The sequence below is a fragment of the Pagrus major genome, chromosome 15, assembly GCF_040436345.1.
Source record: "Pagrus major chromosome 15, Pma_NU_1.0".
NCBI classification, from domain to species: Eukaryota; Metazoa; Chordata; class Actinopteri; order Spariformes; family Sparidae; genus Pagrus; species Pagrus major.
The window spans coordinates 19431502-19456077 of NC_133229.1; the positions used below are offsets into that span (position 1 = coordinate 19431502).

At 39.4% G+C, this 24576-nt stretch overlaps 1 protein-coding gene across 2 annotated transcripts; it reads left to right on the plus strand.

Annotated features, from left to right (window-relative positions):
* The first annotated feature begins 368 nt into the window (after positions 1 to 368).
* pank1a (pantothenate kinase 1a) lies at positions 369 to 24152 on the plus strand. Of its 2 annotated transcripts, none has more exons than XM_073482127.1 (8): positions 369 to 1181; positions 11765 to 11911; positions 12159 to 12364; positions 12780 to 13033; positions 14487 to 14663; positions 15569 to 15692; positions 17784 to 17909; positions 18385 to 24152. In XM_073482127.1, the coding sequence occupies exons 1-8, from the start codon at positions 899 to 901 to the stop codon at positions 18442 to 18444; spliced, it is 1377 nt and encodes a 458-aa protein (XP_073338228.1). In that variant the 5' UTR covers positions 369 to 898; the 3' UTR covers positions 18445 to 24152. The 2 variants fall into 2 exon arrangements, with proteins under 2 accessions (XP_073338228.1, XP_073338227.1); XM_073482126.1 differs by lacking the exon at positions 369 to 1181 and adding an exon at positions 1776 to 1970.
* Positions 24153 to 24576: the final 424 nt, after the last annotated feature.

Genomic DNA, 24576 nt, shown 5'->3' on the forward strand with positions numbered 1-24576 from the left:
CATCCTGCATTATATTACACACACAAATCAGATGCAACCAATTAAAATGCTGTGAGGCTGCAGGCAAACAAAAGCCTTGTTATCGGAGAGAAGGACATAGCTATAGCTATATAGTCTATAGCTGCCGATGCTTCTGCACGCAACTCCAGTGTTACCACAGTTCATCTGCGTTACTGACACGTTATTGACTGGCAGCATCATCACGTGTGGGGAGGACTGCGGGGAATGAGGATGACAGCGAACAGCCACTTTTATAAATAAAGCACCCACAGCTGCACGGACCGGCGCTGTGTGCGTCTGTTTACACTTCAATAATCCAGCGGGGAGCCAAACCGCGGCTCGTTGTCTCAGTTCAGGCGACACAGGACGAGTTTTTTCCTGCATTTTTCTCTGTGTATTCGTGTAGAATTACAGTGTATTTTTGCTGCAGAGGGAGAGAGAGGAGAGAAAAACCGGTCGGAGGAGGTGAACGGGTTCGGGCCTCGGCTGAAGAGCTGCTGGTGTGACGTAGCCGTCCACCAACACACATACACACACTCACACACCGGCTGCCGCTGCGCCTGCCAGAATCTCAATGTGGGGAAATGACCGCGAGTGACCTCAAAGGAAACAGTGTATTTTAGCGACTGTTCGTGTTTCCATTTTATATTGCACTAAATTACAATTTCACGTCAAATTCGAGCTTGATATTTCGAGGTAAAACACGTTAAATTACGAGGGAGGGTAACGTCTAACGTCTCAATAGCTTGCAAGCAGCTGGAGCTAACTGACATTAGCTAGCTAAGCTAAGGTAGTCGGGTTTCTCATAGCTAGCTAGCTAGCTAACAGCCGGGCTTTTTACATTCGCCTTCGCCGCAGATGCTAAACTAAGCTAGGCTAGGCTAGGCTAGCTGCTGCCATGGATAAAGCCAAGTCAATGATGGACAAGAAAGGAGCGTCGGGACCCTTTCATGTCAACAACGGCCAGAGCCAGAGGGGATTTCACGGCCACGTCGCTGTGGCCGCTAACGGCAGCTGCTGCAGCGGCAGTGCATTCGGGTCGAGCACCGGCGGTCCCAACAGCGGCACGTTTGAGAACATGCATCATCTGCACCGTGGGGAAGATGCGGAGTGCAACGGGTCCCCGGCCAAGAGGTGCAGGCTACGGAGGAGGACGGAGTCGGTGAGACGGAGCAGACCCCGTAAGTGTAAAAACAAACCTATTTGTGCAATCGTTGAATTATGCACATTGTCCGACCTGATTCTTTTCTGCAAATCAGTGGTGGAAGCGGTGAGATTTGTTTTTAGTGACAAGCAACTCTGATGACTGCTAATCTTTGCTGTGCAGTAGCGATCAGCCGGGGTTTGCACAACCATGCCGTGTCGCAATGAGACAGCAACAACCACTGACAACCCGCGTGTAGTCACCTCTCACTGCGTGTTTATTAACTTGGTGGTTAATGTGTGTTTTGCATCACAATCCTGTCACTTCACGTCTCCTCATTTTGATTAGATTAGCTGGTCAGTGTCTCTGGCAGATCTGTCCAATCTCCAAGCCTGCCGTCGTCAGGGAGACCCCCTCTTGTTTGTATGAACCCTCAGGTTGCATTTGTTGCGCTGTGATTGGTCGGTTCCCGGTGGTGAAAAAGCTCCTGATAAGTGGGCCTGGCTTTCCTCGGCCAATCAGCGCCCGACTCTTGTCCTCAGTAGGAAGGTTGAATGTGCCGGGGCACCGCCCCCTTATTTACCGAGTAGTTCGGATGATGTGAGTAAAGATCATCCAGGAAACTTTGGAGTTTTACAGCAGAATGTAGAAAAGTGTCGTTTTCGTCGCTGTGTGAAGTCTCTTCAGATATCCACGACTGACAGAGGCCTTCTTAGCTTTCATCCCACAAGCTTGTTTCATAATATTTTTGTTGTTTTGTTTTTAAAAAACACCTGTGAGCTGATATCTTGCCTCACTATGAAGCTTATAAGTGAAAAGAAACCTGGTAAGTGTGAATGGGTTTATGTCTTTGCTAATTATTTGTCTTTAAGGGTGGTTTAAAAGTCTAATTTTATAACTTGGTGTTGGGGTATGAAGACAAATCATTCATTATCCTCATAGTGAGAATGTTGCACATTTGAAACATACATAGAAATGTTTTTTGCAGTCAGCTATTTGGCTGTCCATTGCAGTGAATTTCACTGAAACTTCACCTCTCAGCTCCTGTTTGAGGCTGTTCAGTCAAATCCCCAGGATTTGTTGTGACTGAGTGTGGCTGCCATGGTAAAACTTGTTTTTCATTCTTGCAAATGTTTGCAGAGACTAGCTTCAGGTTAGGGCCCTTGTTGCTAAGTCATTAGGTCAGCGTTCCATACATCTATCAGTAATTGTGTTAGGGAGAGACAGAGACAGAAGGGAGAAAGGGTTGGGACATCATCATTTTGGTTTCTGCATTCTGGGAAATTTCTTAACTGTCACCAGCGAGAACCAGCCTACACATTGCAGCATCAGTCAAGCAGAGCAGGTCAATAGTTCAGTGAAACATTTCACTGTCTCGCCATATGATCTTGACAGAAGTCTCATATTGACTTAAAAATGAACAACATTTTAAGCCCTTACTAAATCTATCCCAGTGCGAGGCTTAAGATAAATGAGAGTAGACATATATCTTCTTTAAACTATAAGATTTTATTCAGCGAAGCACGAATAAATCCTTTGACTCGATGTGACAAGCATCAGTTCAACCTTTTGATGTGTTTAAATAAATATAGCAGCATCACTTTTGTGATAATGTTGTGTTGACTGTTATTGCATATCACCAACCCATAATCAGAAGTACATTCATGGAAATGCATTCAACATTAACTTAAGCGTTGGCTATCTCTTTTGACTGGAAGACAAAGGATGTTTAGTTTTGCTATCAGTGGCTTATTCTTTGAAACAAACTAAATATGTAACACAAAAAGATAAAACAGAATCAACATGTGCTAAAATGTACAAGAATTTCTTTTGGTAGTTAAGACATGTTGACACTGCTGTAGATGTACAGTATGTGCAGTATGTGAGATGATGCACTTAAGTGATGAAAAGCTAAATAAATGAGTCAGGAAGTGGGGAAATCAGGAGAAAACTGTACACAAAACTGACAGTCTTTCATGTAGCATAAAGGGGTGTATAATTTGATTAAAAAGGATGGAAAAGTTACTGGAGAAGTGTGATGTTGCAGTGAACAGACAGCTGAACCTAATGCATCAGTTATTTGCTGTGATGCCTAGTAGCCTGAAAGAGAGAGGCCCTTCTGCACTAGAATTGGCCTAAATTACGTAATTCAGGGGACATCTCATCAGTAAACTTTGAAATGTCCGTTCAGAGCTCCTCTGCTTGTGGCTGAGTTATCCTTGGATGGAAGCCAGCCGTCCTGATAAACCCGGATAACCCTCTAAGCTTTTCCCCACCGAGGATCCGACCGTGGAATGTTTTCCCCTCAGGGGTGTGATTTTTTACTTTTGTCCCCAGATAGTTTTTTTCTACTCAGTGTTTGAGGTGGTGTAGGATAAGGGCTAGTTCTGGATAACACTGACTGTAGTACTCCTTTGTTTACACCAGAAGCCACTTGGCCACTTCTGCTGCAATTTGTCAGAAACAAGCGCTCACAAATTTTATAAAGTTTCTCATAACTCAACAGCTCACAAAATTGAGTGCTTTTTAAATTTTTTTTTTTTTTTTTTAAGGAAGTCTGGAAAATTTCTCTCCCTCTTCATCTCTTTGCTGTTGTTGACTGTAGTTGATGTGGCTGCTTTAACCTTTAATATGTTGGTATTCAAGTTAGCCATCTGATGTAGTGCAAAATGTTCTGAAGTTGTTGTAAATTCTTATTAATAACAATAACATACATGTTATCCTCGCCATTCAAATTATTACAAAAAACATGAATGTAGTGCACCATTTACTATGACGTCATTACATAGACCGACCCCTCAGCAACCCCAACTGTGACTGACTTCTTGTGTCCCAGCTAGTGCATGAATAACCAACACAAACCTTTCAGGGCATGACAGGCCGGGCTGAGTTTGGACAAATATTTAGAATTGATGTTTTGGTTTGGTTGGGTCAATTGACAATGTGCTTTCAAGTTCTTTTAGTGATAATATAGTGTAAAAAGATAAATAAGTGATGGACCTACTGTATGTGTCTTGTTTAGTGCTGGGGTTAGTGATTTAGATGACAACATTTGAACGCAACACAGTGGCGATTTGTTAATTTCCAGGCAAACATTCATGTGCTAAGTTTAATGCACAGAACATATTCCGTTTCCCACCTTAATCCCCCTGTTTCGCCGAAACTCTTTTGTGGACAACTTGGCAATTACTGTTAAGTCATAGTATATGTGGTCGTATGGGTGCGGTCAGTAGTGGACAGAATAGGAGGGTGGGCTCACAGGGAAGTAATTAGAACAACAACAGTGAAAGAAATTGGAAGAAACTTTCTCTTTTATTTTCATGGCAAGCATTTGCTTATATCAAGGAATTACGTGCATGTGCAGCAGCATAGTCAGTTTGATGCACAGCCTCCAATGTTTGGTCTTCACAATATTGTGTGACTCAGTGTTTTGACTAAAATTCACATTTTGTCACAGATAACAGGATGTAGGAAGAATTATTTACTTGGAATCTCTGTAGGGAGAGATTACATGAAGACTGATGTTGAGACTAGGCGTTGGCTGCAGGTACAAAGTGTTTTTTGTGGGGTGGGGCAGTAGGGGTAAATTTGATTGGCAGTCCTAGAAAAGACAATAAGGTCCACTGTCTGGTTTAGCTATTGATAATCATGGAAGAGTTGAAACACTGAATGTCGTGTTACTTGTGTGTGTAAATGTAGTAAAAGAATAACTCCCATAAAGGTATAGAAGTTTAACAAAAAGGTCTGCCAAAGGTCAAGTCAGTGTTCTACCATCCTCTGTTGCAGATGTATTGTGAATAACGAGTGTTCAGTAAGGGCACACCCGAAAAAAACAACTGAAACTCTTACTTCTGTCTGAAACTGTGTATAAGCCTACATTTGTTTAGCATTTCAAAAAATCAAAAAAGACTTCTGTCCTTGTCTCTTCAATCTGATTTTGGAAAGATAGCAGCCACATTTTCTGTTTGTTTTGCCAGATATATAAAAAAAAAGATTTCCTGAAGCTCAGTAATCTGCATGTTCACCTGAAATTCATTCAGATGAAGCCTTTATTATTAGTAGTAGATGCAGTACCGATACTAGTAGTTGGTATTCATGTATTTGATTCAGCTGTTGCATTACAGTAGTGGTTGTGATAGCAGTAATCCTTGTATTTGATGGAAATCGAGGGAATGGTAGTGAAGTGTTGTATCATCTTGAACTTAATGGAACTGTGATGACCATCTTTTGGTACCATTTTCTGACATCTTATTGACCAAAACATTTATGGATTAATTGCAAAAATTATTGGCAGATTGATTAATCATGAAAATAATTGTTAATTGTAGCCTTAATTTAGTTTACTATCATATAACAGACAAAAACAAGCAGCAAATATTCTCACTGGGTAACCTGAAACAAGGGAATAATTGGTATTTTTACTTGAAAAATCACTAAAATGATTTATAGAAATAGTTGCTGATTTCTTTTCCGTTAATTCACTATTCGATCAATTAACTAATTGTATTAAGTCTACTGTAGTCGTACATATTGTACTAAAAGATGTAGGTTATAAAAGCAGCAACAGTGGAAGTACTTACAGCTATAGTCCTGTGAGTAGTAGACGATTAGCACTGTCATAAATATCAGGATGATATTTGTTAAGAAGGATGCACAGAGAAGTTGATGGATAACAACAGTGATAGATAATAACATTAAATCAATGATAAGAATAACAGGACAAAACATCCTGTGATGTTCTGATTGGTAATGAGTGTATGTTATTATATCTGCTACACACACAGTGTTCAGGTGCCCGCTGATGTATTTCCTTGTCTTATCATACAAGCATGCTATGCAAGGGTTGTTTTTGTCCTGTGCTCTCTACGTACACACACACACACACACACACACACACTCACACTCACACACACCTAACCTGTCTGTGAAACCTGAGATTAAAGGTTAAGCAAAGGAAAATTGAATAGAAACGGTAGTAGCTGATAATCCCTGAGAAATCTAAACAATAAGACTTCTCGTCTTTGTCGTTCAAGTCATACTGTACACACACACATATACTGTACCTACCACGTGACGAAGGTAGAGTTGTGTTTGGTCAGAGACCTTTCAACTACATGGAAACAAATCACTCTTGCTCAACCCGAACCTGCTCCTTGGCACACTGACCTTTGGCTGGACACAGTGCGTGAGCATGATGACTGTGGATTAGTGGGCACCACTAAGGACTAAAGAACACATGCAGGAAAAGAGGGATATTTGATTTTGGGATAAATTTTACATTTATGATGGGAAAGTTGAGGGTTGAGCAACCTTTTCTTTTGTTTTAGTAATATTCTTTGAGCAGCGACACTTCATGGTTGTGGGGGATTTAAATGCCCCGGTCATGGAATCGCTAAAAGGCCGCTGCATTATAGTTCCTGGGTTTTTGTTGAAGATGTATGTGTAAATTTAGCCACAGGGCTCCAGTAAATGAATGACAGAAAGAATGTAGGCCAGAACATTGTATTCCTCTGTTGTCTCTTCATTCAATGCAGCCATATGTCTTGACATCACAGCCAGACCACAGTGAAGCAGTAATGTTTCCCCTGGCATCATGGATCAATGCTGTTGCCAGTGTGTGTTGTTTTTCTGCTGCACACGATAATCATCAGGGGGGAATGCAGTCAGTAAATGTCACAGAGACTAATGACAAAGCCTGACAAATTACTCCGCAGATTCAGAGGACACCTCTGGTATAGACACAAGCTCAGTGATTATACCACAGGTACATGAAGAAAGCCTATGCTGATGTCCTCAAATGTCTTGTTTTGTCCATAACACAAAGACATTCAGTTTCCTGTCGTAGAGGAGTAAAGAAATCAGAATATATCCCCATTTAAAGAGCTGGAATCAGAGAATATTGACCCAAAAAAAATCTCAAACCAGATTAATTGATTATCAAAATAGGTGGCTAAAAAAAGTTTTTTGGTTAACTAAATTGGTTTAGCTCTGAGTAGGCTTTCTGCCTTCACTATAGTTTCAAACTGCTGCAGGCTTCAACTCTGTGCTAGCAGCAGAGTTTCAGCAGGGTAGCAGGAGCCCCATTTCACTTATTACGTGAGGAGAGTTTGGACAGTTGACTGACAAGATGATGGAGGAGGAAAGTCAAAGTGAAAAGCCTGTTTGGCAATATTTCAGAGTTTAACCCAATGCTAATAAGGAACCCAAGGAAAAGGAGTTGGTTACCTCACTGAGAAGTGGAAGTGTGCAGCCTGTTGCCTACAGCTCTTCATTTAACAGCTCCTTCTTGTTCATTACTCCCACAGACTGAATAAAACTACTCCCTCACACATTTAAAACTGATCCAGTGTCAACAAATGCCAAAAAGACAGTTGTTTTGCTTTGTAGACGCATTTTTGATTAATTATAGCAGTAAGTGCTAAGTCCCTGAACATAGTGGATTGCCTCAAAATAGTCTAGTCTTTAACAGTTGACAAGTTGCAGCTCTGCCTGGCTGTTGGGAGAAGATTAACTTTGGTTTTGTCAGTTTGAAAAAAAATGGTTCCCATCCCCCAATAGAAGGGAAAAATGTCTTTATACTCGCAGTAATGACAGTAAAGCCCAATGAATTCTTCCATCTGCATTACATAAATGTCATCACATACCCATTTTCCTGCTGCCCACAATTTGGGACAATATAGATTTTGGCTTATTGATGGCCATTTTCAGGGCGCTTAAGCAAAAGCATTCATCCACAAGGCATTTAAAGTTAGTCACCTGGTTAGGGTTTAGGTAAAGGTCAGAACTTTAGCTTGTAGATAGAAAACTGTTGTCTCCAAGAAACAAAAGGTCAATGTCAATACGTTTGTGCAACATCTTCTGTCGTATTTTGTGTCAGTGTGGTAGCAGATTTATTGCAATACTTGACATTTCAGTTTGTTGTAATCATTTATTACATGGTTGATGACATAGAAATATTTTCCTCACTTAGTGAATAGATGTGTTCCTTATTACTATTGGCCTATTAAAGTAAGCACAATTTGAGGAGTTTCCTCTAACAGCATTAAATTCTATGAAAAGAGAAACAGAAAGTGTTCAGTTTCCTGGCACTTAAAAGGCTCAATCTGAGGTTATAGCATTAGCATTGACTCCAAATACTGTATCCTAGCAACACAAAATATCAGCATAATATTTATCTATTTATATATTTAAGACTTTTCCCTTATTTGTGGTATTGTGATGTTTATTCAGATAATGTCACCTGCTGGTTGATAGAGGTTATTGGCTGAGGCTGTGGAGGAAAATGTGATTGTCACTTGAGGCAGACAACGTCATGTACCTTGGCTGGCCTCTAACAGTGTTGCCTCGGCTTGGACTGACACTTTTCATTATATCAGAGAAGGAGATCATATTTCTGTTTACAGCTTTACACAGTTCTGCCTCAGCTTTGGTGCTTGTTGTAAAGCTTTTACCTCTTGTGGCTTCAAGGTTGATGCCAGCTGGGAACAAATGTATATTGTACCTGAAAACACATAGAAAAAGATTAAGTTGTTAATAAAGAAAGTCTATTTTCACAGCTATGTTTGCAACAAACACAGTTCAGAGCAGTTTATCTGACCTAAGTGAATTTTCCGGAGAGATTACTGCAAAATCTATACTTCTCAGTTCATGTTTACAGATATCAAAAAGGTCAGTAGGTGAGAGGGGACTGTAACAAAAAGTCAACCAAACATTAAAGCAGGTGAGAGGTGACTCCTGCTAAAGGTAACCAAACACCAACCTCTGTAGCAGGTGTAGAGGTAGTAATTGTAGCATCAGCAGGTAACAGCAGCAGCAGTGTGGTAGCATCAACTAGAGGTTGCACAGAGTAGCATGAACACTTGAGCATATAATGCACACAATTTCAGCACAAAAATTAGGTTAATGAGGTGCCATTTCTGGGATCATGAATTGGATTTTATTATGTTGTCAGGCACTCTGTAAAATATAATGCAAACCTTGTAGAAAAGAACAACTTAAAACTAAACATTTAGCCCACTTCATAGAAAATGCTGACATTTATATATTGCGTATCGCCATGCAGCCTGAAATTGCATAGAATTTTGGTCCAAATTGCCCAGCCCTAGTTACATGTTAGATGCTAACATCATGACAAGCTAACAAAGGCATAAAATACATGTTTACACGTGTTTCACCCAATCTCAGGATCAAATTTGGCTGTAAACTCAAAGTGGACTTTGGCTCAATAAGCCAGACAGAATCATTCAGTTCCCTTTAACAGTCTGTTGTGAAACAGTCACATCTCCTGATAGTCATTCAAGGCCAATGAAGGCTCAGACAGTACCAGGAACAGGTTGAAAAATCACCCAACATATGCATTTCTATAGCCCACAAATCCCAAAGTTAAGTGTTTCACTAGTGTTTAACTTCCTTAGAGGTTAAACAATGAATCAATCAAACGACCAGTCATATGACAGATTGAATTTAATCATCATTTATCACCACACTTAAATTTTCATCTAAACATCTAAAGAGTTTGAATGTCCGGTTTTGTCTCAACAGACCACTGAACATCAAACACACAAATGGACATGTAGTAATGGAATATATCGGGTTAATTCTTTTCAAGACAAAAACCCAAAATGTATTGAATTACCAACAACCAAATGTCTTATTACCATGTAATCGAACTTAGAGTTAGAGGTCTAAATCGGTCAGACAGTCAGACACCAAAGTTCAGTCCAGAAGTCCAGAATCTTTTTTCCAGTTTGGTCTGTAATTATTACAGACGGAAGTATAAAAAGTTATTTCTCCGGCATGAGAAAGGAGGTTAAGGTTGTGTATATTATGTATATGAAGCACAAGGGTTTTCAGTCTCTTGTATCTCAGTGGGCTGGCCCTTCTTCATGCGCTGAATATTTGGATTGAACACATTCTTTTGTTGAATGCTGTTGTTTCCACAACAACAACATAATGTTTTAGTGAGCATGTCTTCAACAGTCACACAGGGTTTTTTATTGTTCCAAACAATAAGACACACTGATTGTCATTCCTTGTCGTTCTTTCCTCACCTCTGTATTATCTAACAGATGTAAAACATTAACGTTTCACAGACTAAAAGCATAACAAGAAGCTCTCTCTGATTTGGCCTTGAGTGACCTCCTTGTTTGACCATGTCTGTTATAAGTAAAAAACATTCTGTCACTGACTGTCGAACCAGGTATTTGTTGACCTGCATGACCAAAAGAAGTGGATCAATGCAGGTAGCTTCTAAAAATAGCAAAATATGCACAGCCGGAAGAGAAAATATCCGTCTGTCAAAATAAAATACAGTTTATTGGGGTATTGTTTGGTTCAGTATATATTTTACAATGATGTGAAACAGAGAAAAGAAGCACATCATCATAATGGTAAAGCTGAAACTAGTAAATGTTTGTAATTTTTGCTTCATAAATAACTGATACAATCAAAATGCTTACCAATTTTTTATCTTTCAATTGATTAATCAACCAATCAGATCTAATTACAAAGCACAAAAAAAGCCCCCTGAATTTAATTGGAAAATTGAGAAAGGCTGATGTACCTTTTAATTAAGTATAGGAGTTGCTTTGCGGTGCATTTAAAACGTCTTGCAGTATCAGTTCTCTTCCATCCCGTAAGTCTTTCTTAAATTGAATTAAATTGATCGAGAGACAAGAAGCAAGCAAAGAGGAAGAAGAAGAGGAAGAGGAGCAGGAGAAACCAAATGAGAGAGAGTGATGCAGTTGGTGTTGACAGAGAGTCGGAGAAAGAAGAAAGAAAGAAAGAAAGAAAGACGAGAGTGTATGAGGACGTGATAGAGGCTGAGAGACGAGGGGGAAAAGCAAAGTGAAAGAGAAAATAGGCGAAGGAGGAGAGTGTATGAGAGATGGAGAGAAGAGGAGATGATGGAGGGGGGAGGGTGTCTGTTTCCATGGCGACTGTGGCTCTTTTTTTTCTGGCCAGTTCTGCTGGAAGATTTTTTTTTTGTGCTGAACTCAATGTTCTACCCTGCTAACTATCCAGACCAGTGTTTCCTCTCTCCACTCCTGTCTGTGCAGCACAGTTAACTGTTAATATCAAGAGGTGCATGTATGATGCTGGGTTGGAGCTATTTATATCAGACAGGTGCTACAGGTTGATCTTTGGTTGTCATTGTTGGCAGAGACTCCAGTCTAGGGCTGCAATTAATGGTTATTTATAATTTAGATGGCAATTAGTTCTGTGGTTAGTCATTTTTCTATTGGACACTAGTGGAAAACAGTTTACGATGCTATATTCAATTAGGTTATGTGTAGTCATCAATTATCAATCAATCAAACTTTATTTTTATAGGACCTTTTAAACAAATCAAAATGCTATTAAAAGTGCTTAGAAGTGATATAGGTACATTAGGAAAACAAAAATGAGTTTAGAGACTAATGCACACCAATTGCAATAAAAGTAATAGTTTATATTTATTTATATTGTCTATGTCTATATGTCTGTTGGTTGTTAGGTTAATGGCACCTCTCTTTAATCTCAGCTACATTATACAGTGAATTATGTTTTGTCAATTTGATCTGTAATATGTGTTGTTTTTAAAAGTAAAGAGGTTAATCATTTTTTCATTCCCCTCTCCAGCCTTCCCTTGGTTTGGTATGGACATCGGTGGCACCTTGGTGAAGTTGGTGTACTTTGAGCCAGTCGACATAACTGCAGAGGAAGAACAGGAGGAAGTAGAAAACCTCAAGTCCATCCGCCGATACCTCACCTCAAACGTGGCCTATGGTAGGTCTACACACACACACACACATACACATATGTGGTCACACCCAAATACTTGAGTGTGTTTACTCACGTGTGTAGGAAAGGTCAGGTCAAGGACATGTCACAAGAAGTTACCAGGAAATATTTTATAGTTTATTGCATTAGAATGATGAGTTGTTTTAAGGGTTTAAGTAGAGTGTGTTTGCAGTTCCTAAACTAACATGACTATCCTCTATTGTAAAATATCGTTCCTTCCTCTCTCACTCAGGTAAAACAGGTGTCCGTGATGTCCACCTGGAGCTGAGGAACCTGACCATGTGCGGCAGGACGGGGAACCTGCACTTCATCCGCTTCCCAACACAGGCAATGCCTCGTTTCATCCAGATGGGTCACGACAAGAACTTCTCCAGCCTCCACACTACACTCTGTGCCACCGGAGGCGGTGCATACAAGTTCGAGAACGACTTCAGAACGGTGAGTGTATGACCAAAGAAAATGTAGTATCATTCGTCATAGAGCTGTCTTGATGTCTTTGAGTTGATTGAGCTTTCCATGCATGCAGTGGCTCCTAAACATGATTTTGAAGTAGGTGCATTTTAAAGCTCACTGACTGTTTACCTGAGTTCATTGACCCTTTCTGCAGTGCAGTAAGATCAATGAACACTCCCTAGTCACTGCAGCATGAAGTAAGCTGAAGCAAAACCTGACGCACACTTCAGTCTTTAAGTGCTTTGTGAATCATTTACCTTCATAAACATGACAAATTGACGCTTCCAAAGAATATGATAATCTTTTAGTTTAAGTTATCTTGAACGTTTAAAACCCCTCTTAGAGTTGAACTGATATAGCATCCTCTCGGTATTAAAACCCTCTTCCCTTTGTGCTGCAGATGGCCGACCTGGAGCTGCTGAAGCTCGACGAGCTGGACTGCCTGATCCGTGGCCTGCTGTACGTCGACCGGGTGGGCTTCAATGGACATCCAGAGTGCTACTACTTCCAGAACCCCTCAGACACACAGAGCTGTGTGAAGAAGCCCTGCACCCTGGACAACCCTTTCCCCATGCTGCTGGTCAACATCGGCTCTGGGGTCTCTATACTGGCCGTGTACTCGGAGGACAACTACAAACGGGTGACAGGGACCAGGTGAGGTGGAGAGAAAAGCATTTTTGTATTGTTGTTGTAGAACTTACTCTCTGAGAGGCTTGTTTCAACTCAGACTAAGCAAACTCTCTAAACCAGACAAAATTGCTTGTTTCAGGCTGATGTTTGGCACCTAATAATAACTTAATAATGAAGTGCCATTTCATGACATTTCATCATTGGCATAATCAACGCCTCTTTAATCGCCATATAAGGCTGCCTGTTCGGCTCTGTTTGTGGGCAGGTTTCATGTTATCAAAGAGTTAAAAGAAGACTTTCATACTACAGAAATCAGACAGAAATAAGATAAAAAGTTGAAAAAATATAAAACATTGAAAAAATATTAATGGTACAGCTGTCAACGACATGTCATCAGAGCAGAGCGGTACTGTAACAGACAAAAAGCAGGAACGATTTACTTAAAATGTCTTTCTAAAGCAGCACAGTCCATGACTCATAATAGAGGCAGTCAAGAGGACGTGATAGACTCAGAGATATTATATGAGAGAATATTACAGCCTTTGCATTAAGTTTTTTTTTAAATTCATTTCAGTGTCAAGTTCTCTCAGATCAAGGCATTACAAGTCTTAAGTGAAACAAGCGTTTTACTATCGGTACTTGACTTGCACGTCAGTTCTGGTACATGTAAATTTCCTTCGAAATATCTTGCATCACTCGTATGTGCAACTTAAGGAGAAATCAGTGTTAGTGGTTCTTGCATGAGGGCAAATTACAAAATAAGCTGAGCAAGACTGCTTCTTCAAGTTCTCCACAAGCAGAACAAAAAACAACATGTAACAGGGTCCAACCTTTTTGACAGATCATTATCATGTGTAACAGTAAAAACAATACACCATTTACAAAGGCTTATATTCTGTTACTTGTATAACCTGACTGTTAAATCAAGATGGACTGAAAAAAATGTTAATTTTGGGGATACAGCCTGGTGAACTATTATGCACAATGTTATAAGTAGTTCAAACCTCAGAAACAATACTGAGACTGAATTGGTATGTTCTAATAAATCTACAAGTTTGGAACTTGAACCTGTTTTGCAAGATTGAATATGTGAAAAATGTGAAGGTGGCTGAACACCTGAAGGTAGTGTCAGTAGACCCACCCAATAGAGTCAGTGGTTTGAATTCCAGCCGTTCTTTATCTATAATCACCCTGTGTACCTTTTCGTACTTACATAACAGTAGGACTAGATTGTGATTAGATATGAACTGTTCAAAAATAAATGAAAGTCCCACCTAGACTTGTTTTACATTTACATTTAATGTTATTGAACAATTGAACAAGCCTCCTTGTGATCAGAATTTAGTTTATTTATGAAACTAATTTTAGACATTTTAGAGCCGGACAGATGTAGATCTTTCCCTGTTTATTCCTGTCTTCCTCATTCTCTCCATTATCGTCTTCCTCACACTCCATCTTTGACTCTTTCCTCTTTCAGTCTGGGAGGTGGTACATTCCTGGGCCTATGCTGTCTGCTGACAGGCTGCGAGACATTCGAGGAGGCATTGGAAATGGCCAGCAAGGGCGACTCTACCAACGTGGATAAACTGGTGAAAGATATCTACGGAGGAGACTACGAGCGCTTCGGCCTACAGGGTTCAGCTGTGGCATCCAGGTGAGTGTGACGATTTTGGCAGCAGTTTCTCTACAGTTCTAACAGCTTTGAAATATATATCTGCACTTAACTCTGTAGAGGACTTGGTTAATGTGCAATAAGTGTGTGGACAGAATGTGCGCGGGCAAGCAAGAGACAAGCAAAAGGCTAAACGTTTTATATTGACCGAACTAAATGATTGGATGGGCCTATTAGAGGCCTGTCACAGCCACAGAGCTTTTTTTGTCGGAGCATTTGATTCATTGATTGCTGTCAGGATGTTAAGAGATATTTTACAAATACAATAAAAAGTGCTTCTAAAATAACTAGCTTTAACTAATTAAATGCAAATTAATAAACTAATCACGTGAAGTTGATAAAATCATCTCGCAACCAGCTCAATTAGTTTAAAGCAACGATTTATTTCCAAATGACTTAACAGGGTTTTAACAGCCGTTTCATGCTCAGAATTAATGTATGGCTGCACAGACACACACAGTCCATAACAGACATAAAAAAAACACACACCAGCCTGGTGTATGACATAATACACACCAGCTACTCAAACACTCAGATCTTTACTTGCTAATCTGGGTTTATTATGTGTACAGTAAAGTTGCTGCTCTGTGTTCAAAGGTTGATCCATAAAGTGAAAAACATTTTATCAGATTATAATCTTCTTATGGTGTTCCTTTCTGTCAGTTATTGAAACACACACACACACACACACACACACACACACACATTGACAAACAGCCCTTGTTTACTGTTGTTCAGAGGTTATTGTGACATTCTGACAATGCTCTGTTATCATTTAACTTGTTAAGAGTTCATCAACCCTGAATAGTGTTGTATATGTTAAATGACAGATTATATTAATATTTTGTGTTTTATATGGTCTGTTTTTTTTTGTTTTTTGTTTATAGTTTTGGTCACATGATGAGCAAAGAGAAGCGAGACAGCATCAGTAAGGAAGACCTGGCCAGAGCCACACTGGTCACCATCACTAATAACATAGGATCCATAGCACGGATGTGTGCTGTCAACGAGGTACACGCACACATCCACACATCCACACACAGGATCCTGATCACTATCATCAAACTTAATATCCACACAGCCACGCTAGTTTATGTAATACTTCTACAAACACATGAGCGATTATAGGTTGCCTGAACTGGAGTATGATCCTTTAGCACATGTCGGTGTTGAAATACTTACAACACACACACGTAAATGAATCAATTTCTGTCTCTGCTTTATTTCTACTCAAGTTTGTAGAATGAGTTAATTGTTAGAGATTACATAATAACTGTTTTGCTAACTGTACTGCACAGTTTTAAGAAGCAAAAATATCACACATTATGTTGAAACACACTGATTTTTTGAATGTCCCTCAATTTCCCCTCAGCTCACTTTAGGCGACAAGTTTCAAATAGTCAACTGTGAACTTGCAGGCAGTTATGGGATTATAGGTGCGAATTGGCAGCCACAGTGAAACCAGTCAAGTGTATCACAAAAACAAAACAAACAGATAAAAGGTAGGTTAGTCTAATAAAATAGTAGTTTAATGGCTAAATTGAAGGAATAAATTGTTGAATGAAGCTAAAGCTTGATTTATTTGAAAGTTTTTCAGTGGCAGCAGTCAAACTCAAACTTGTTATTCTCCGGAGTGAGGGATCAGCCTGGAGTCTTTCTGTGTGCTGTGAGCTTCTTTACAGTGTTGCCTTGTGGCATGGCGATCAAGCAGCATTGTACAGGGCTATCACTGCACACAGAGCTGCAGCGAAGACGTGCACACATGTCCACCGGCCATAGGGATTGAGGGCATATATTAATGATTTTGCACGGGATTCACCAATTGGTCTGGTTTTGATTTTAATTATCCTCATTGTTGATGTAGTAAAGTGTTTCCCTTTTATGGTTTTAGGGATAAAATGTAGACACTAAAATTCTCCTCTGAAAGACTTCCAAGAACAAGTGACCCATCATACCTGCTCTTTGGTAAAGAAACTGAGATGTGTTTTATCTTTAAGTAAATAATTACATCATCACTGAGCAGTCTAACAAATAATTACACAATTACACAAGAAAAAAGTATTTTCTCCCAGTGTTTTCCTCTGTTTCTGGACAGTAAGGAACCTCCATCCTATCAGTGCTAGATGACCTGATAATTGGTTATCAACAAGTCCTGTATTATGGCCGTTATAGTATAGGCATATCAGTGTACTGGTCTAGCCAAGCTTTAACACGTGTAAACACACACACGCACACTCACCTTGTTCCAAGTGTATTATTATCAAATTACATAATGCAGTTTACAGCATGAAGATAACCTCTGTTACTAAAAGTCTTCCTAACAGCAGAAAAACATTCTCATATTTCTGGTCACAGTGGTTTACTTGTTTACTTTCCCCAACATCCACTAACCACTGTGGCTGTTTTCTTGTAATTTTGCAGGACTTATGACAAATATTAGATCAACACAATCCATTCTTAAACATACAGAGACTAGTCTTTCAACATGATTTCTGTTTTTGCCGTATTTAGCAGTTGTAGGAATTATTCTGGCTTTGTCACAGTTTTGAAAACTTGTAAAAAGCTAGTTGTTGTTATAACACTGGATATAATCGGCATTTGATTGTTAATTACACTGAGGTAAGTCAGTAGATCTTTTCCATAGTGGATCTACTGTTAGCCAGTTTACCAGCTCTCCAGCACCACCGTATGGTTTGGAATAGATGTCGCATTTTCGATCATAGTTGCTGCTTGAGATCAAATATGAATTTATCTGTCAAGCACTTGTTGATTTATATGCAAGCAGTCCAATTAATGTATAACTTTGTTTGCTGTGTGTTTTGTCTAAATAATAATTTGTCTTTTTTCTTGGCCAGTATTTTTGGGGGGATTTTATGCCTTTTAATAGAGTTAGAGAGATGACAAGAAAAAGGGGGAGAGAAAAATGGAGAATAACATGTAACAACGGCCCCTGGCTTGGTGCAAATCAGGAACAACAGCATCCCAGCCTTTTATATTTTCAAATAAATAGTTGTTATTGTTGTTTTATGTGACATACGTAGTTATCACACATATAATTGTGCCTGATTTCTCTAATTTCCTTTATGTTTCTCTTCTCGTCAGAAAATCGAGCGTGTGGTGTTTGTTGGGAACTTCCTTCGTATCAACACAGTGTCCACAAAGCTGCTAGCCTACGCCATGGACTTCTGGTCAAAAGGACAACTCAGAGCGCTCTTCCTGGAACACGAGGTGAGCACTTGGGTCCGTGTACTTTGCGGCCATTCGACTTCTGTTTTGAAGTCGAAAAACGGAAAATGACTCGTTTCCCAAATTTCGCTTCAAAATCAGAAAATGGAAAAGGACTCGATAGATAGATAGATAGATAGATAGATAGATAGATAGATAGATAGATAGATAGATAGATAGATAGATAGAACTCAGAATATTCATCTAAAGACATGATGAGGACTTCAGAACTTTGAGATCACCTCACGCACAGACGTAGCCTAGAGATCATGGTGCCTTCCAGGTCATTACAAAAAGACCTACGGCAAAATCTGAACTGAAAAATAGCACTGTTATTGTAATTCCCAATTTCCATTCATGAGCACAGCACCTACAATCAGTCAAAACGAAAAACGGGATACGAGTCCTTTTTCCTTTTCTGTTGTACGACATACATCAGTGTAAAACACGAGTGTGTGTGTGTGTGTGTTTGCAACAGGGTTATTTCGGGGCTGTCGGTGCGCTGATGGAGCTGCTCAAGACAACAGAGGACCCGTGAAGGAAACCATGTCGTGACATCATCAACCCCTCAACAAGACTATGTCATACACCCCTGAGCGCTGTGATGTCATCAACTCTCGAAGCTGTGACGTCATCAACCCTTTGACGCTGCTGAAAAGTCTTGTTCACAGAGACTGCTAAAGGAACACTAAGAGAGAGACACAGAAACTGAGAAAAGCCATTTTAATAATTTAACTCTTGTAAATAATGATAACCTCTAACATTCATCTCCTAAATCTCCCCAACAGAGCCCCCCTATCATAGAGGTTTTAATATTGTAATCTTTAATTTATGGTTTCCTGTAATCACTGCGGTTGATTCCTGTAATCAGTCCTGTGTGGGGAAGCACAGAGACAGAGTATTTTAGTGTTTTTCGTTACTGTGTGTGTGTTTGTGTGAATAGCTACTGTAGCGTTACGTCCTGGAGGCTGTGCTGCCCGGGCGACTGTTTGTGCAACAGCTCTCTGAGATGGGACGTCTGCACAGAAAGGAAGTTACTCTTGAATTAGTAGATTTTACCACCAGGGATTAAAGAAAATCCTGTGACCACAGAGTCATCATTATATTACCAATGGCTCCTGCTGTAGCTGAAGCTTTAGACTACACGTAGTGGTCAGACAGCTCCAAACTGCAGTTGGAAAGCAGTGGAGGCAGTAAGTTTTAGAGGTGTTTTGTTGCACAAGAAGTTGCCCACCATGCTCCAGTCTTCTAAGGAGTGCACTGAAGCCAAACCCTTTTGAGACTCTTGCCTCCTTCAGCTCAGATGGGACACAGAAACAGTCTTTACTTCTTTCTGCTGCTCCACATGGCCTTTGCTTTTTGTTTGTCTTTCCTCCGTCTGCCTACAGTACATGTAAACAACAATAACAACACCATATTGCCACGCATGCAGTGTTTAGTGAGTTTAGTGTTAGATGATGGGACCAAGAGACTGTCTTCCAACAGATGGCGCTACAGCTGTATCTGATTTCTGTTGACTAGCAACACTACAACTGCAGTTCAGTCTGACCTGTGTTTGTAATTTGTGAAATACTATTGGATGTTTTTTTTTGTTTTTTTTAATCATCTTTTCATTTTCTCCCGCCCTTCCCTGTCTGTCAGTGTCTAGCTCAAGGACACTTCAGCAGGGTGGATGCCTGTTTCCTCACCCTCTAGCTCCTTTGCCACCCTGTTGCCTTGTTTGGATGTTGAGTTCAGGCCAAGATAACGCAGGTTGAGATTAAGTTATCTCCATATGAATCCTGGCATTATAAAGATGGACCAAGATGCTTTTAAGAAGAGTCACCCCTCTTGTAAAAATGTACTTGCGGCAGAATCAATTTTGCAGATTAGACTGTGTATTTTACTGTCGGTGCAGTCGTGTTCGGGCTGGGTATCTATCTTCAATAATTGTCTTGTCATTTGATACCAAATTTCAATACTGAAAGTTCATCTCATCGGCGGCAGGTCTGGTGATCGGCTGTCACGAGTCATGCAGGAAAAAACACGTGTATATGTAAAATAATCTTTTGTTAGAACAGATTTCATAGAATTTGTATCTGGTATCGTTCAGGATCTGGAATCGAAGTCAAGGTCTCGGTGTCAATTTTATTTTTTATCAATACCCAGCCCTATTTATTGTGCACGCCCTAAGTGCTGCTGGATAGTAAAAGTTTTATTCCCCCCACTTTGTAGTCACAAACCATGAGAACATTTTATTAGAAAGATACCTTCGAGACTGAATCACAGTGTTTGTTTACAATAACTTCTGGGTAGAAAACTCTGCATCACTTATTGATGTAAAATGCAGGTTTAATGCTTTCATATCTCATTAATAACAACACTTTCACTAATGTTAGGTAGGAGAATTAATTACCCTGTTGGGGCACAGACTAAAGAGAATGTAGGCTTGAGTTTACCCCAAACTAGCTGTCCCAGATGTCAAACCACCATGTTTCAGTAGATATCCTTAAAGGTTGCAGCTGCAGCTGAAAATGAGGAATCTTACCTGATCTGCAATTAAATTGGGGAGTTGGAATTGTAAATTACGTTCACACCTCATCCTAGCTGTAAAACTGTAAAGAGGCTTAGATCATAGCTGTTCTGGAGAAACATGGACCACAAGTGTCAGTGTGTAGTTTCCTCCCAGCCTGGACCTTTACAGCCTTCCATCTCTGTTTAATGTCAAAGCAGCTGAACTATAAAGCTGGACTGTGCACTCTCCACCGTCCACTGCTTCATAGATTAACTACAACTGTCTACATGCCTTTATGTGCTCCTTTCCTTTTTGGAGCTGATCTTCGTGTAATTGACCTCCATCTCTCTTGTAACAATACCTCCAAATCACCGCTACCAACACTATCGGGACGGGTTAATTTCATGTGTTTCTGAGCCTGATATATTTAAGTGAAATAACAAGGGTTAAATCCTCAGCTAGTGGATTGTTTTGTGAACGTCTTATCGACGAAGTCAAGTGGCCGTCTAACGTACTCGTGGACTACACTTTGACCCCGACAAACAACATGTTTGCTGCCGTACAGTCCTGTTTTTCTTCAGTTAATTTGTGTAAAAGGACAGTTGGATTATAGGCCACATGGTTATTAGGAAGTTGATGTTTTTATCCACACTAACATTTAAAAAGTTTTGCTGTGAATATAGATCATCAGGTAACAGAATAATCTCTTTTGTACAGAGTGAATTCTCTGTAGCTCACATACTGAAAGTTAAAAATTAGTATTTTCTGCTGTTGAGTGTAAAAGACATCATTAACTCTCTATTGGCTGTAATAATCCAGATGTCAGCACTTGCGCAAGTGTTCAAAGGAAAACTGTGGTGAAACACTATTTGACTCGTAGTGTTTCGGAGTTTCCAGATATTCTTCTTGGTTGTGTTTTGTTCTGTTATGTATTTTTATTTGCCTTGGTCCAAATCATGTTTGGATGATAATAGTGGCCTCGACCTGTCAGCTGTTGGTTATCTCGTGCCACCCCTTCCTTTCATCTGAAAACCCTCATTGGTTGCCTTCACTGTGGTTACACCATGTTTGTGCCCTTCACTTTCCTGTGTGATTTAATTTCTTACCTGCTGAACTGTTATTGTAAGGTTCATGGTTTCACTCTTGCTCTCTGTGTTTGTTTGTTTTTTTTTTCTGTCATTGTACTGTAACAAATTAAATGAAGCTAACAGGCTGTTCGGCATTCAGAACTCACCTGCATGTACCAAGTGAACATTAACTTCCACTACCGCCTCAATAGTTTTGATATCAAATTAGATTATTGGAAAAGCTGCAATGTTCGGTTTTACAGATCATTCAATGTAAGAACAGGAATACAGTTTCCCAACTTTTCTTTTCATTATGTTTTTGGGCAACGGTTTGGGAACATTTTTAAAAGGTGTGTCCTTTTATGATTGTTATTCAGCTTTGTTTTGTTTTCTTTCTTTTTTTTGTGGCCAGTAGTAAATAACAATGTGCATTAATGTGTTTTTCCCACGTGATTTGAAAATACCATTGTACTGACTTTCTTTTCATGGTTTGATTGTTTTTGGTTGGCACAAAAGAACCAGTGTGATTGTTTGTAGAAATGGAAAATCCCTACTGTCATCCTCTGTCAGACTGAAGAAGCCTTTTCAAACATGTTGTGATTGTCAGCATTTATAAAAGCGGTCTAGCTTTAAAACACATCATCAATGTCCTGCAGAACCTGGAGAACCAAGGTAGAAGGAGCTTTTTTATTGAATTGAACGCATGCTCACCAATTTGGTAGTATTTCGGGTTTAAAGTAGGAGAAAATGGCGAGTTGAGAGATTTGAATGAGGCTACATGTCGTCTTTGCCGTAAGCAGGTGTTAACCAAACAGGGCAACGCCGCAAATTTGGGCGGGGCACTATCATGATAACAAATTTTATATCGCCCAAGCTGAGTCAGTACCTATTTTATTGGGAAAAAAATTAATGAAGACATAAATGGGAACATCTGTAAGCTGATGTGTCGGTCTCTGCATTAACATAGGTGACGTGTTTTAAAGCTGATACTTTTGTACCTTTATGTTTAAGTACAAGTTAGAACATGATTTTCACACATAACTAATCTTAAAAACTGTTCCAAGCTGAAGTTACAGACTTTCATGAGAGTATCAGGTACTTGTAGTAAGTATGGACCTTCAGTGTTTCTGACTCCAAAATCCAAATTTTTAACACTTGAAAGTATTCGGTTGACATTTTTTAAAAGTGTTACTACAACAGATACAGTATGAAGCAAGAATTTATATAAATTATCTTTTAAGCAGTGAATTTCCTGCTCTCATGAGTCAACAATGTGGCTGTTTGTCTGCTTTGATAACAGTCTGAGTTGTGATTTTAGAGTTTGGGGTTTGAGCCTCACTAACACTGTGGTTCATCTCCGACTAGGACCACCTGTACTCCGATCAGTATGTGTTTCTCAGTACTGTAGAGAGCTTTGGCTTACGTCATCCATAGTGTAATCTAACCAACAGGCTATGCAGTAACTCATCGTGGATTTCTTTAACGCCCTCACCTCCTCTCTAATGCTACCAGAGTTGATTTGTTTGTAAATGTTTTTTAAAAATATGCAACCCCGTTAGATTTCCCCCTCGTAGAAATCCTGTTTGAATCTTGATGGAGAGAGTTTCTCCTCCTGAAGTTTGTCCTGCTGATTAAATGTTAACACTATTTAAGGTGGATGCTCGCAACAGGATGTTTTTGGCCGAATTTTGCACCAAAATGTGCGTTTGAAGCATGTGATCTGTGTGACCTAATCATGCTAAAAGGTCATTGAAACATGCAGTACATAAAAGTAATGTGATGATGTTCATTTGTATCTTTAATCCTGTTAGTTTAGGATAGACGTTAAACTGTAAACACCTTGTTGCTTGTGGAACGTTTTTCACCCCCATTTGCTAAATTTTCCCTCAGTGGTTCTTAATCTGGTTGAACATCCTGTTGTGTGAACACGTCCGACCTTTAAACTGTCCTCTGAAATGCTTGACCAGCAGGATGGACCTTTTCACCCTTGTGTATTTGATTGTACAGAGATTTTGTAAATAATATTAATATGATATATTCTACACCAGCAATCTGTCTGTTGATGAAGTTGTTTCAACTGTTCAGGGTCAGGTTTCCCAAACACGACTCGGCACTTAATTTACAATCCAAATGCAGACAGAAGACGCATTGAGACAAACAACTGTCGTCTTTTTCCAACAATAACTGGGCCAAATTAGAGTATTCACAAACAAATACTTGTTAACGTCTTTGTGGTTTATGATTGATGAGATTTCCTCATTAGGATTTAACACAATTATAGATGTTTTTCTGTGATTTTCATAAATTTCTGGCACAGATTAGATTTTTTCATTAATGTCGCCATTTTTGCCCATTTTACTTTGATTTAGAGAATAACCATGTTAGTCATACTCACTCTGAATGGAAGTCCAGGTGTTTTCTGTCTGCTGGATTTCAGTGCCGGTCGTTCACATCAGCTCCTCTATGATCTGGACTTGAGTGTGACATTTTTGGGAAGCCCAGTGCTGGTTGTTGGCGTCAGTTTTGCTGCTGCTCTTAACTCTGGTTTGAAAACGGAAAGGGTTAAAAAATGACAAAAAAATGACAATTTAAAAAAATAAACGGCTCCCTGCCTTGTGCAATGCGTATGTACTGAAGTGAAGAGATTTTTTTTTTCTAAAGGAATTAAACTAAAACTGGATGATATATGTGTGTTCTGGATGTTTCTTTACTCAACTGTACTGATAAAGAAAGAAGATAAACAAACAGAAGGACTAAAAATAGATGAAAAGAGGCATTTCCTTAAAAGGATTTAACATTAAGTGAACTTTTAAATTTAAAAAAAACTTTTTTTATATGTATATATTCATATACTATTTATGTAAACAATATTTTGCGCAAATCAGTGTGTGCAAAGTTGAAGGTGGCTAACCCTTTTTATGGTAGATCACAGTGTAACTTCGTGCTCATGTAACCGTTAGACTAAGTTGCGATAAGATAGTGAAGTTTTAAAAACAATAGGAAACTAAAAGAAAACACCTTTTTAGATGTTGTGGGTGTGAGTAGTGAGGTCCAGTCAAGAAGGAATGTGTGTGTGTGTGTGTGTGTTTTTTTTTTTTTAATCTTTCCT